General features: G+C 41.0%; 1 protein-coding gene across 3 annotated transcripts in view; it reads left to right on the forward strand.

The window, feature by feature from the left end:
• The first annotated feature begins 8629 nt into the window (after positions 1-8629).
• Positions 8630-15625, forward strand: part of rap1gap2a (RAP1 GTPase activating protein 2a) — a 41543-nt gene continuing 34547 nt past the window's right edge. For 2 of the 3 annotated variants that reach the window (XM_086215846.1, XM_086215848.1), the window contains exon 1: positions 8631-9334. In XM_086215846.1, coding sequence (XP_086071972.1) covers positions 9207-9334 — 128 coding nt within the window. In that variant the 5' untranslated portion in view covers positions 8631-9206. Of the gene's footprint in view, positions 9335-15625 lie in introns of all 3 variants that reach the window. The other variant, XR_015118137.1, reaches the window with a different exon arrangement.

Below are 15625 nucleotides of genomic sequence, written 5' to 3' on the forward strand. Positions count from 1 at the left end.
TTTCTTGGCCCATGCTACAACCCCTTCACCAAGTTTGATTAAAGTAATGGCCTCATAGTAATGCTGCTAACAGACAAACACGCACCTCTGTAGCAGAGTTACTATGGTTACTATGTCATGCAGGTGATGTTTCATACACATCACTCTCTGCCACTGGATTATATAAAATGTACTGCACTTCTTCATAGTTGTTATATTTACGTAGCACTCAACTCCATGCTGTTTCATGTACTGCGTTTGCATACCTGAGGTGGAACAGCGTCAGATGTTGGCAGCGATTACATGATTGGTTGAACCCACCCAGTCAAAGAATGTATACGCAAACCACGGGGTCTGTTTATGGCACAGTAACTCGTGGTCATATTTGGTGGCATTGCATGCTAACTACTTCACGCGTGTACATCTGTGTGTACCAGGTCAGAATGTCATCGGTGGATTTTAGGTGAATGACATGTCATCACATCAAAGCCTGGAGAGATGGGGAGAGGAGAACAATGGAGGGCTTGTTGGGTGGTGAGAAAGTTGATGTAGAGTCACCCGAAACTGAACTTCAGCACACTGTAACCTGATACACAGCTCAAGAGCCTTTTTTAGTGGTATTGCATATAACACAAAGATTTCTACAAAAGGGAGCTACAGTGTGTGAACCTTTATCTTTTCATCGTTTTTTTTTCCTTTCTTTTGGTAAAGCATCTACTCTGTCCTTCAGATGATGCAATATTTTAGTGAGTATGGGTTCTACCCAAACAACAACCGGCTCATATTGTGATCTTACAGTCTCATTTGTGTATTTACTGGAGGCTTTCGCTCTCAATGCAACTCAAGCTGTTTGAGAATAACATGGATCAAATAAAGGGTTCCTTCAGCGGGAAACTTCGAACTGACATGTCCCCCTCTTCGGATGTTATTGGAGATGTATTTAGGGAAGAAAAGGCTAAGTCAGTCCCCTAATAACAACCCACTAGTAAGCGAAATTCTATCCTGGATGAAATTTAAGACCTTGTAGACTCTTTCACAAGCAAGTTGACAAAAATCAGAGACTATGTTGTCTTTCATTAGGGAATTTGAAGAGAAATCCGCTGATCCGAAGTGTTAAATGTCTTTTTCACCATCATGATGGAGCATATCGCTTTACGTTTACTCACTCCCACAATTACAATGTACATCCAGAGACAGAGTAGATGAATTGTAGTACTTTCCACTTCAATGAAATAATAAATATTCAACGGCTACCATGGGGTAAGCAAAATGATGAATCCTTTTGTGTCCCTAGTTTATGCTTTACCATCGATTACAGCCAGTTCCTCTTGTGTTCCCTTCTGTTTGTCTGTATCTCTGTGTGGCCGTGACCATGTTATTATACATGTGCACTACATAAGAGCTATTTCACTGTCTTGAGTATGGTAGTGGGCCGATAACTCACATCTTCTACAGCTTGCTGCAGCAAACTTATCTTGAGCTAATATACCAACACCCTCTGCGGTTTGTTTTTCTGCTCTGCTGCCGATACGGTACAACTGTGATTCATGAGGCTTTTTAATTTTCAGCTGTCAAGTACTTCTGAGAAAATCCTCCATCACGCATTTGAGGCTTTTTTTTTGTTTTCAAATCGGTAGTTAGCATGAGCCATCATGGCTGGGCAAACAACGCCACCCGCAGACACTCAAATCTTATTGACAGAAATAAAAAACAATGCAGATGACTTAGCTGGTGAGAGACGGAGGAGAGGTGCCTAACATGCAATTATTATTCACAATAACTTTACTTACCTCACCTGGTTTATCATTTGGTGCTTTTCTCATTTCAGGCCAGTTCCTACACGAGTGAATCCTGTATTCAGTATCAGTCCACTACTTTTTAAAACACAGGAAGGTATAAAGTTGGGTTTTTTTTTGGGATGGATACGTGTAAAAATGTGTATCGACAGTTATGCTAGACCTCTCCCTACTGAGCTCTAGATATTTCTGAACGGCCCCTAACACACCCCCACCACATCTGGTTAATGACACGCCTAAATGGAAATAATGCCCTGCCAAAATTTTCCTATAGTTAAACATGCGCCAACGAAATGAATGAATGACTCTTTGTTCCTGTTTTATATATCTCGTCTTCATATGAGCAACTGAATTTTATTGTTTATACACCATTTTATGACCATCACAGCCGAGACAGCTCTCCTCAGGTGTGTGACCTCCATTGTGCAGCGTCCTCCATTTATGACACAATAGTTAAGCATAAAACCGGGGAGAATGGAGGCCGGTTCAGTAGAGAGAACCTTGGTTCTGGTCCAAGAGCCTGCCCCAGTTTGGTGGGAACAGGCCTTGAGAGTGCAGTAATCTAGCTGAACTGATGAGGCCTAATGGAAGATTGTGTTAGTCACACATCGGTCAATACAAGTCGAGCGTTGACCTATTAGTCTAGATCAAATGACATCAGAGCAGGACTCTTTAAGAAATCTCACCAAAATCTTAAAGATACACAAATAAAATATAAATATTACTTTAGCTTAGCCATCTACTTTTAAATACCTCCCCTCTTTGTTTTTTGCACTTTGCATGATAATATAGAGTGACCTACTAGCGCTTTGCCTCCAGAATGGCAACTACAGGTTCAGGTGAAAGAGGAACAGTTTGATCGTATATATGCCTGAGAGAGGTGCTTCATGGATTTATTGAAAACGACTCCATAAATCACCTGAAACAACCTTTAGGTGAATGGACAAGTGTGTGAATTCACTTATATGACCGTTCACACACTTGTCCTATGTGTATGCGTGTCCTTCTGTGTGCTGAGGAAATCAAAATACTGGAAGGAAAGGGCCACTGTGTTCTGTACCAGGATGGAAGGAAGGAAACAGAGAGGAATGGTGTGATATGAAAGGAGAATGGCAGACAGGCGTTGATGGAAGGATTAGACTCATAAACTGATAATGCTAATCATTTAGAGATTATTGAATATCTAAATGGAACGAGATAAGTTTTGACTCATATCAAATCTTAATGACTTTCCTCCAAAATCTACTATGACAATGCAGATTCAGGAGATTGATGTTGTATTTGAAATGCTTTCCTCTTGCAAATACATGTACATTTCGGTTGAAGTTCATTTGGTTTTCCCTACAGGAGCTTTTTACTTGCAGTTGTGTCTATTGTACAGTTTCATTGTTGATACAAGAGAGGCAGAGGGAAAGCGGGGGGGGGGGGTACACCTAAAAATGAAGAAGAAGTGAAGTGGTGGCGGTGGTGATGGTGGTGGTGGTGATGGTGGTGGTGGTGGTGGTGGTGGTGATGGGAAAATGCATGACCTACAGAAAATCTAGCAGGTCTTGGTAGGGGTTCATACCAATGACTGTTCAACAAGAAATAGTAATTGGCAAGTCTCCTCAATGAAGCACACAATTGTCTGATTGTAGTCCAGCTGACTACCATCATCTTAAGATGTTGAACCTTGATTGAATTTGGTTAGATAACTCAACATAAATCAATCAACATCATGGTAATAGTAGAAGGAGGTCTCATTTGACCACCTGGGAATGACATGACAAACAAAGCCACAGAACATGAAGACTAACCAAGACTTAGAATACTGAAATGGTCTTTCCAAAATACATCAGAGGCAGTTAAAGCAGATACAGCTTTGCTTTTTCCATCAATGCCCTTCTTTCAGAAAACAGTAGATACAATATAGCTAATACCAGCTGATAGGACAGAACAGGTTCAACTTGGCCAATCGAAACTGGTTTGTTAAGAATTCACTTTTTGCTATCATTGAGGAGCTCAGTTTATTGTTTCACTCCAAACCAGTGGTTTGCATTTCCTTTGAAGTGACATTTCCAGCCACATCAAACTTCTTTATTGTGGAAATTCCAACAGTCATAACAAGACACCATATTTTCAACCATACAATTCCAATACAGGCAATTGTCATTCCCAAAACACATCACTGAATGTTAATCTTTCACTTGATGAAAGAAAAGAAAAGGTGACATTTCCCTTTATTTACTTTCAGGATTCAGTGTTTAGTTTACCCTCACAGACACACTTATTTTTTGCTCGTCTGCCATTTCCCACTGAATTTTTTTTCTTTTATAAACACTGGACTTAGTGTGTGTGTGTGTGTGTGTGTGTGTGTGTGTGTGTGTGTGTGTGTGTGTGTGTGTGTGTGTGTGTCTGCATGCGCCTGTGTGTGTGAATAGTGAGTTACTCCATAGCAGTTGTGAAGGTCATTCTGTAGGTCTTGCCTGTAGCTGGGTCAAACATTTATGTGTAAGTGTGTTGGGAGGCAAATGCATGCCTTTGTGTGGGGGTAAGTCATCTGTTTGTGTGTGTGTGTGTGTGTGTGTGTGTGTGTGTGTGTGTGTGTGTGTGTGTGTGTGTGTGTGTGTGTGTGTGTGTGTGCATGTGTTTGTGTGTGTCCTGTCACAGGATAAGCTGCAAAGAGAGGCAACATTTGTAGACTGGCATCTGTTTGTTTGGGAGATATTTTAGAGGCTGTGAAATGACGGGAGGGGCTGCTTGGCACCATTTAGACGCATTTGTGTGTGAGGGCAACAGTGTGTCAAGTGCATCTAACTGAAATACAGTTCAACCAATATTGCCTTGCATACAAATGGGTACTATGTTTCAGGAGAGGGTAACTACTTGTGATACTGCAACAAAACATGGTCAAAAAAAGGTACCTTGTGTTGAAGGAGTTAAAAAACTTCGTTTGACATTTTATAACCTAGTTATAGACCCAGTAGTGTTTACAGTCCATTTTAAAAAAAAAATGATCTCAAAGCTTCTTCAGATCCTCAGATGTTCTTTTTTACGTGCGTGTGCGTGTATAGTACTTTGTAACAGTGTTCTGACCTTCATTTCAGGGAAGAAACATTTACATAAAGATTAAATCAATACTTTAATCACACATACAAAATATGATATAATTAGAAGCTTCCTTCCTTCCAAAATAATCTGCATACGACAGTGATGATTCACGGAACAGAAACCTACCCTCCTATAAAAAAAATTGACAGAAATTAGTTTCAACTGTTGTAGCGCTGGACGATAAAAATAACATAGTGTGGTGATATTTTTGGATTTTATTGGCTTACGTGATGTTTCCTCTGAAGAACTTCATGAATGATTGATTTAACCCTTTAGAACACGTACGATCACACTGGCATTATGACGCTAGTTGTTCCTGTTGAATTAAAACTTGTGTAAATTCATTAGTTTTTCTAATGGAATCATTATATACTTGCATGCAAAAAAGGAGGAATTCGAGATAAATGTAAGAAAACTATTTTTAATCGAATGCCGTTGGTTGTGATATGTTAGTGCCGTCATGTTTTGATGAACATTGTAGCTCCTTGACTCCTTTACTACAGCTGGAAAGACATATCTTTTTATTCTAAGCTTAAACTCTGTCAGTACATTCCCAACTTAACCCAACTCATTGTGAGAGTTTCTCTGAACAGTTAGCTCCCAGACTGTTGTGACTCATTAGGGTTGGCTAGAGAAAATTACAGTGGTCATGATGAGGCCTTGCGGTTGGGTTTGCAGTCGTAACGGAGAGTTTGACATTCTCGTAGTTTTTGTTTTGCTGTTGTAAATGGTGAGGCGGTGTTGGGAGATGCAAGAAATGCTGTTTTAGGCACACATGGCATGAAAGAAATGTTGCATTTGCTGAATATTTGTCCATTTTAAGTGCATTCTTTTATACTAAGCCATAGCTGCATGATTGTGCAACAACAGCATAGTGTGTTTATTCAGGCTCAGGGGCACACTGGTACACTTTCCTGTATCACACAGGAACAAAGTCACACCTGTGGGTGTGTGTATGTGTGACTGAGGCAAAAAAGGAAAGGTAGAAAGTCAGTGTTTGTGTATTGGAGAGTGAATAGTTACAGGTGTCTCATTCCCCCCTTGATGACGCACAATAGGACCCTAGTGAAATAGTTAAGTTGGAGGGTGTATGACTGAGGGACTATATGTTTTTTTTATTTATTTTTACAGGTGATCCCAAGGGTGGATTTGTTAGTCCAGTTGAGTTGTGAGCATGTTTGCTTGCTACCTTGTGGGAAAATGCTCAGGTGGTTTTGAGCCAAAGGACCAGGAACACAATATGTCAAAAATCACAACCTTAGAGAAAATTTAAACAAAAGAAAGAAAAAGAAACAAAAGTAAAACAAGAAAACAGAAAAAAATTATGGGCTGTGAAAGGGACTCAGCCTTGGGGTCCTTCAGGCAGATCCTCTGGCAGCTGTCCTGTTGCTATGGCACTGATGACACAGAAAGAGCAATGCATAAGGAGGGAAATGGGACTTTCCATTTAATTGTTGTGTTGGCTTCTGCTGTTTCCTGGCTAATCTATTCCCTCGCTGCTGTTGGACAATTATTGAAGTGTTTCATCTACTCAGATGTCTTTGTCTCTTGTCTTGAATGAAGCATTTCTCTAATTAGCTTCTGTTGCAGGAGTCCATTTGAGCTATCGAACAAAATTCACCCCTTTACTATTGTTGCCACTCTCACTTAGACACCAGCTGTGCAACATGATTCACTGTGTGTTTTTCTGCTGCATCAGGCTTTTGTGTTGCCTCTGTACAGTTTTATGTGTGTGCCCTTGCCTGAGAGGTTTATCTTTGCTCTCATAATTCACATTGCCATTTATTGGAAAGCCATGCTGTATGTAAGGCATGTTTCTTGTTCCAGGGATATATAAAAAAAACCTATTAAATCAGGTAAACCTTTGAAAAATAGGAAATAAGTGCATAAAATTGTCATTGGGAAGCTCTTCAATGACATGAACGAAGGTCAAAATTCAGGGCATCACGACCTTCAATAGTTCAGTTCAAAACTTTAATTTGTTTAACTCTTCCATTAGGGTTCACCTGTCCCTGTTGCTTTGTACATTTGTTAAAACCAGGAAACTGGATGAAATCACACTATATGCGCAGCTTTAGTGGGGGTAAATATATGAGAAGGAACCCTTTTGTTCTGAGGCAGGTCGACCAATCATAGACCAAACTGTTTTGTTTTTTTTAAAAAACCTTAGAAATATCCTCCAAGTTATTTATTTTACTTAGAAATCCCCCCCCCCAAAAAAAAAGAAGGAGGGGGAGTACCCAGGTATGTAGGGATGTACTGTGACAGGTATATACAGTAAAAGAGCATGTCTCCACTGGCTCACTTCTGCTCGGCTCGGCTCGGGTGGGGCCAACTGGGTACGGCTTGGTACAGGTGCAGTACATTTCCACTAGCACTGGGTTCCACATCAGTTTGAATGGACTCACCGGCCAAGAGTTCCCCAGCATAATTTGTGTGGGACACAACAACAACAATGGATGACATGGAGGCAGCGTTATGCCTGTTGCTCTGTCAGTGGTTTTTGCTTAAACTAAAAGACAGGCAAGTCTTCAAGCAGTGAAACAGAACACCCAAGAAAAGTATAAAAGACTGGAAGGTGATACGAAGTAGACGATGTAAGTGGTTAAGTTACCCAATCAGCGCCCTGCTATGTGTTTACATCACATTTTAGTCCCCGATTGGCTCACTTGGAACTCCAGCAGAGCAGGGACCAAAATGATAACAGTTAGTGCTGTGTTGGGGCCAGGGGAAACAGGGCCAAACCGGCCGACCCCACCCGACCCGAGCCGAAGTGAGCCAGTGGAAATGCGCCCTAAGACCGCTGAGTGAAAAAGCACATCATTAGCATGATATAGGAATTAATCGATAAAAGGAAGTCTGGTCACTTACAAGCTCTTGGAAGATGGAAAGCAATGAAATGAAGGCGAATGAATAAATCCCTCTTTCATTTGTGACATCATTCAGTCCATTAAATCCCTGACAGTCAAGAGAGGAAGAAGAACAAGTAGCTCAGGATGGGAAAAATAACACTTGAGATCAATTCTTCTGGGAAGATGGCAGCTTTAACTGTTTACTGAATTTGCTCTGACTGGAGCTGGATGGGAATACTCGCACAGCAGATTTATCAAGAGAAGCAGCATTCAGACAGTATATTAATGGGAGGAATAAAAATAGAGTTGAATTAATGAAAGGATGTGGCAAAACACTTTAATAGGCGTCAAGAACAAGAAATTAAATGTGAAAAAAAACGTGTTATGTTTTTATGTGTATGGCTCTGAACAAATGACAGCTTGTAAAATCTGTTAAAATTATCATCTCTCCATGCGTTTCATTTAATCTCCTCTCATTTTGAGAGGTTACATTTCAATTCCGATGTCCTTGGCAACAGCACAGCAGGCAATAGGCTGATAAGCTGGTTCGAATTGAGATTTCACACTGCGGGGACAGTGAATCTGTTTATACACTGACATTGTGGAGACTTGGGCTAAAAGGAAAATGTATACAAGTCACGTCCTCTGAAGGGATGGAACACAGCTGTGCATGTGTGTGTGAGAGAGAGAGAGAGAGAGAGAGAGAGAAAGACAGAGAGAGAATGGGCTGGTAGTTGTGGGATGATGGGACAAGGGCGATTAATATACAATTATTAACAAGGTAGAAACAAGGGCAGGGAGAGATAGAGGGAGCAGCAGAGAGAGGAGAAGGAGGCAGTGCTTGTATAAAGCTCCGGCCTATCAGACAGAGGTGGGCATGGGCTTGAAGGACAGGAAGGAGGGTGCAGAGCAGCAGCCGACACAGAGGGAGAAGAAGCAGAGCATGTTAGTAAAAGAGGGAGAGGTGTGAAGGTGGACGTAGGCAGACAGAGAGATGCAGTACCACAGTGTGTGTGTCTGTGAGGCTGCCTGTAGCAAAACTCTTCATCCTCTCGTCACGCACCATGTTGTGTCACGGAACAGCGACGCACAGATCCAATGCAGGAACAGAGGATGCAGATAGAAGTTCACCTTGAGCTGGAGTCTAGTGCCAACAGTGCCAATTTGGACCTTTGGGATTACAACAAAGGCTTATTGATCCATCAAAGATTTAATCGGATCTGACAACCTTCCAAACCAAAAGTGACTCTTGAGGTTGTGACATATATTGGAGGGTCAGACTAAAGAGGCTCAAAACTTGGTTGGGCACAAACTTTCCAATTTTCTCCAAATCAGTACTCAGTTCAAGAGACTGTGTCATCCACTGCTCACCCTGGAACCCCGCAAGGCCACAACCAAGCAGGTCCTATCACCTAGGAATCCTGGATCCAGCCTGGCTTTAGATCGGCTGTCACCTGAGCCCCTCCTGGAGCCGGAAGAAGCGCCCAGGATGTCTCAGGCTGGAGGGCGGTTCCACAACAAAAAAGCTGGCATTCGAGCCGCAGTCATCCTGATCGGACTCCTGCACAAGTCTCGCAAAGCCAAGGAGAAGGAGAGAGAGAAAGAGGAGAGTGAAGGGTGGGTGAAGTTCATGTTATCTTATGAGGCAGGTATGCTGGGGAGAGTGTGTATGACAACAAACACAGAATCTGCACGCAGTCTAGTGTGGAGCAGTGATTGAGAAGGAAAATGTACTTGCTAGTAATGTCTGATACTTCTGTGGTACACTGCATTCTTTATAGGTCAATAACAGCAGTTTTATTACAGGTATTCATTAGAACTCTCCTTTATTGGAGTATACTTGTAAGTGTGTGTGTGTGTGTGTGTGTTGTGATATGTGTATCTGGGTCAATGGAAAGGAGAGATGGGAGCGAGAGAATATAGTAGTTGTGAGTAAGTGATTGCTTTTGAAGAGCAAACTAGAGCGATTGAGAGGGAGCAAGAGACAGGAGAGGCTAATTGTGGAGAAGGAAACATGGAGAAAAATATTTAGTGGTCAGAGAGAGAGAGAGAGAGAGAGAGCAATCAAGAATAAAGAGGAGAAGAGTGCAGTTTAAAGGTCACATCTATGTGTGTTCAACTACATGTATCTCAAGAGTTGCTCCTGCTGCTGCACACAGAAGCATCATGTGTGGGCACTTGTTGATGCCTGATGTAACCAGCTCATACTTTTAGAGCAAGGATCTCACACACACACACACACACACACACACACACACACACACACACACACACACACACACACACACACACACACACACACACAGTTGTAGCATGGGTTAATGGGCTGGGAGTTCAGTAGGTGAGCTGCAGACTGAAGATGCGGTGGCTTGTTCATTCATTTATAATGCATTATAAAAGCCTCCAAACTGTTTCGTACATAAATGAATACCTTATGGATTATATATGTGAATAAACCTCAGAATGATAACCAAAGAAATACTCAGTAGGAAGATTCTGATACCTTTGCACCCAAACACAGAGGGTTGCACCTTTATGGTGCGGGCCTTTTGCACCCTTAATGCTATCTTAGAGCAGTCAACAAAAACTGCTGGGAATATACCACCTGGTAACAAATGATGTATGAGGTTAGCAGGTTCCAGACACCAACAACCCCCCACCCCTCACCCCCTTCCAGACAGACTTGTTCGGCTGAGCGAATGAACACAGTTATATCTGACTTTGTCTATTCAGTGTTGTGATCAACACACAACGTCTGTGTGTGAGTGCTGCCCCAATGCATTTTGCCTGGACAGAAATAGGTAGAATTAAAATAGACTGTAACTCACTTTGCAAATGCAGTTACTTTTACCTGACCTCTGGGTGTTTGCGTGTAATTTAGTTTCAGATAGGGTAAAATTAACCCCCGGAGACAAGGTGGGATTAGCAACTGCGCAAATTAGGAAACTGCCCCAGACTTCCTGGGGCCTCTCAAAGCTCCAGGTTTATTGTGTGGCAATAGGTTTGCGGTGATACCATGACCGATATTTAGGCGTATGTATTAAAAATAATTTTGTCTTTTATTGAATTATCATACGGGGTTCTGCCATATCTTATTGTTGTAAATCCTCCCCATGACAAGAATGTTCATATCATCAAATTGTGCCGTTAGAAGTATATTTGTCCTATTTAAACATTGTTTGCACTTAAGTGTTTGTTTTATGTTTTCCATTAGTTAGATGATGGTTAGATGATGAATCCAGGGAGTGTTGTTTGCATTTCACTGCAAATCCAATACTTCAAAAACAACAACAACAAAAAAGAGCCATTACAATCCGTATTTGATTAGGATGTTTGCTTTCATGACTCTCAAGCTGCTGTGACTTGTGGCTAAAAAAGATGTCTTGCAGTGCTATTCGCAAATATTGTCACCTTCCTAAAATAATTGCCTAAGTCATTTTTTGACTTTTTTTTTTGCTTAAATCAGCTCTGTATGATTTTTTGTCTCCAATTTTTTTGTGTTTCGAAAAAACAACATAAGGGATTATTTTAAGAAGGTAACAATATCATTCTTGAGTTTTATATCTATATTGCCCACCTTTATATTATATATGAATGGCTTTTGCTAATTTGGGGCCTGGTTGTGTTCCAGTTCATGATAAGAGAGTGTTTTTTGTGGTACTGTACTTCACAGTAGCAGGTCTGACACTCACAGGGTGTATAAGTACAAGGACTCTTGTTTTGTCTTCCGATTGTTATCATTTTGACGGATCAACTCTTAACGCGAGTAGGAGCTAATACTGTGTGGTATTACATGGCTGGTAACGTTAGCTTTAACATAATCAGAGGTAACATTAAAAGCAGGAGTCTCCCAATCTCATGATTCCTCTTCAGATCCCACATCCGTGTCAGTTTTTTTTCGTGCGTAATGTCATACAACAGATAGTTGCCCCTGTCAAATCCACTCCTTCTGGGAATGTGTTTTGAAGTGCACAGCCATCAGAGTTCTCCTGTAGTTTCTAGCTGTCCTAGACTTCAAAAGTTCAGTATTTGACTATATTTTTCTGTCTAGTTGTCCAGTAATGTTTATGTCTTTCAAAGTTTGAATTAAAAATGAACTCTTTAGCACGGAGGCCATCATTTTGACAATCATCACTACTCACGTACCTGAAGACAGAGAGACATGCGCGGAAAGAACACATCCAGGAATCAATGAGCTCATTCTTTTACATGGTGCAACGTTTCCTGGGATCAGTTTATAAAAGGTCTATGTAGACCCTCCTTAATACTGTGTGTGTAGGGGGGGGCTCCATGCTCCATGCTCCATTTAAACCCAGGGCCCTAGTGGGTCAGTCTGGATGCCTTGCATTTGGTCTGTGCATGCAAAAAATATTGCGGTGTCACATACAGATACACACAAACATGCGCTTGAATACACAATCACTTATATAGATGTGATTTATGATGTTGATTCAGCGTGTTTGCTTCACGTCAAATGGCAACCGCAGAAATAGCCCGAAGCGCCGCAACAAAATGTCATTTCCACTGCTGTAGCTGTTTCAAGTGATGATCCAGGCACCGTTTTTGACAATTTGAAAGTGGTGTTATATGCATGATTGCTTGTTTATTGTTATTACATATATTTCAGATCCTAAAAGCAGCCTTTTCTGACAGTAATTACTGGGAAAAAGTGAATGACACAATGATATTTATTATTATATTTATGGATTTATAGCTACCTGCCTTCCCATGACTAGATCTGCCATACGCAAGCATGCAGACTTGCTCTGTGCCTGGATCGTCTGTGTTGCTTTCACTCCCCTTATCACTTCTTATAGAACCGTAATGCATATTTGCCCTCCATTAAGTTGAACAGCATGAGACCTGCAGGCTGCTTGTATTTGAATGCTTATATTACCATCCATGCATTAATGTTCCCACCACTCATTTATCGCTAGCTGCAGACTTGCTTTGTTTGTGTGTATGTGTTTTGTTTGTCCCATAGACACACAGTTTAGCCTCAACACCAGCTCTTCTACAACAAGTGCCTAAATATGTTCTTGCGGTTATGGTCACATTCCCTGATGGTTTGTGGCAGCAATCGATGGGTATAAGAGAGAGCTTCTGTGTGTCTTTTTAAGTAAAGAAAAGAAAGAGACACTCTCGTGTTGGTAGACCTAATCCGTAATCACAGCATGCACAAGTCCATTTGAAATCCCCATTGACAGTATATATCATCTATTCACAATAAATGCCATTCATATAGAGTATTCTGAGCAGACAAGTCAAGTTATTTCGCAATGCTGCGACACTGAATTAGCATTTTTTTCCTTTTGACCTGTGGGTGCCCTCTGTTGATTGTGGGATGTGAGAGGAAAAGGCCCTAATGATCTTCATGTTGCGTTGGAGGCTTGGGACTGTTATACCGGCTTGTGTGGAATGAAAACAGTCTAGAAATGAACTGTCACTTTACTGGAAGGTTTTACAGGAAAGGCCTGTTGCAAGTAAATTAACGGAAGATAACTGGGTACTGCAGTATGATTCAATATTATCTACTTAATACTCTTATGAGGATGCATATCATTCTGTTTTTCCTCTTGGCCTAAATGGTAAAAAAACATTTTTTTCTAAACTTCAAAAGTTTCAAGGTCTCTGTGGGTAAAGTGGATCCTCGTCTGGTGTGGTTTCACTGCTGCAGTCTTAGCTGACCTTCTTTTGTACATATTTACCAGCAATTAATTTAGTTTTCAGGGACATTTGTTGTTGTATTTGTGTAGTAAAAAAAAAAAAAAAATCAAAGGGGAAATCTTGCTCAAAATGGCTGTCTGATTTCATGCATTGTGGCTTGTTCCAGGGTTTGTTTTTGTTTGTTTTTTTCATTTGTTAGTGAGGGTGCCCCCCCCCCCCTCCCAACCCCCGTGGATATGATGTTTATATTTCATCACAGAGGTGAGATGGGACAGAAGCACACTGCACATTGCACGCACAAAGACACACACACTGTAATGGGAGACAAATTGACAAGTTTGTCTCTTTTGTTTTCATCAGGAGTTCAATGTTTTAAATTATGTTTCACCACTTAATTAATGTGACATTTTACTTACTCTGGGCACTCAAATATCTTTCCTTAAATTTTGATCCACAAAATGTAGATGGGCGGCACGGTGGTGCAGTGGTTTACACTGTCGCCTCAAAGCAAAAGGTTCCAGGTTCGAGTCCCAGCTCAGGCACGGGCTCTTTCTGTGTGAGTCTGCATGTTCTCCCTGTTCCTGTGTGGGTTCTCTCTGGTACTCCAGCTTCCTCCCACAGTCCAAAGACATCAAGAGGGGACGAGGCTGATTGATACTCTAAATTGACTGTAGGTGTGACTGTGAGTGTGAATGGTTGTCTGTCTCTATGTGTTGGCCCTGTGATGGACTTGTGACCTGTCCAGGGTGAACCCCGCCTCTCACCTGAAAGACGCTGGGATAGGCTCCACCCCCCACGACCCTTAACAGGATAAGCAGATGAAAATGGATGAATGATTGATGGGAAATCTAGATGCAGGTGTTTATTTACAATTACATTTTAGAAAATTCATTATATTGTATTTTCTATGATATTTCTTTAGGCTGTCTGTCGATTCTGTTCTGTTGTGCCTCAATGCTTTGTGCCGTGACTGTGAGATGGCCTTCAGACAAGAAGAAAAATAAAACCTGTTCAACTGGTTGGAAAAATTTTGGTTTCAAGAAATCAGGAGAAAACAAGAAGTCAGTGAGGAATCCTTTTATATAATCACAGTGGTAACAAAAATAATCACAATTATAAAACACGAGATTAAATTCTTAGTATGATTATTTGTATTCTTGCCAACAGTCAGAAGTGTTTTTCTGGGACCTGGTGAGACATAAGTTTCTGCCTGATCCGTCTCTACATTTTTCCAGGTTCAGTGATAACCAAAGCAACCTGTCAACCGCTTGGATGTATAGAAAAATGTAGAGTGATATTGGTGTTCTCATCTAACTCTCAGCATTTACAGTTCTACAGGAGTTCTGAAACATTTTTGAAACAGTCCTTTGACTAGCAGCACACTGTGGCTGTAGAGAGTCGCCTTCTTCCAAAAGAAATCCTTCTTCAGATACCTACAAGGTCTTTCTCACCTCTTATATTATTTATAAGAGCAACTGTCAAAGCAGTGATGTGAACAGACATATAATACATTTGCTGATGATGTGGTTATTAGTCAGCTCATACGGACGTGGTGGAATAAGCTCACCGGCCTGTGGAGGAGGACTTTGTGTCACGCTGGGACGAATCCTTCATCCTTTTAAATGTCGTAAAAACAAAGGACAGAAGTATTGATTTGAGAGACTGCGTGCTGCTACAATGAGGAAGGAAATCAAGCTGATGTGCATCACACATTTCAGCGCTGTATTTTAAAATGAAAAGAAAATATTTTCCAGCTATACAATCATCATTATATAAAGCAGTACTGTTATTTTTTTTGTAGCTCTCTGGTGTGTATCTCTAGAAAATGCAGCACGAGCGTAGGCTCTTGGTTTCAGGTCACCTCAACAGAAGCCTGAAGTTTTATCATCATTATTCGAAACTTGGGGAACTTTCTTCCACATATTCATTTGTGCATTAAGCCGAGTCATATCTGATTTGATCTTGTTAGCAATGGTTTGTAACTGATAGCTTTGTTTATTATGGTCTCAGACTTTTATTCGCTGGTCCAACATATTTCCCATAAGGCTAGAAGGATTAATTTGATTTGACAATGTTGCAAGTTTTCTAAGCAGTTGTGGTCCCTTCAGAGAAAATCTCATCAGACACTTCTAGTGATCTATCTTTTGGAAAGTCCTTGATATGAAGATGTTGAGGAGCATAGCAGCAGAAATGTAAATGGTTAGATCTAAATTGAGTGCTGTCTTCCTTTGAGCGGTGTGG

The sequence above is a fragment of the Aulostomus chinensis genome, chromosome 10 (assembly GCF_037954235.1).
Source record: "Aulostomus chinensis isolate RoL2024-O1b breed Wild chromosome 10, RoL_Achi_v1.0, whole genome shotgun sequence".
Lineage (NCBI taxonomy): Eukaryota > Metazoa > Chordata > Actinopteri > Syngnathiformes > Aulostomidae > Aulostomus > Aulostomus chinensis.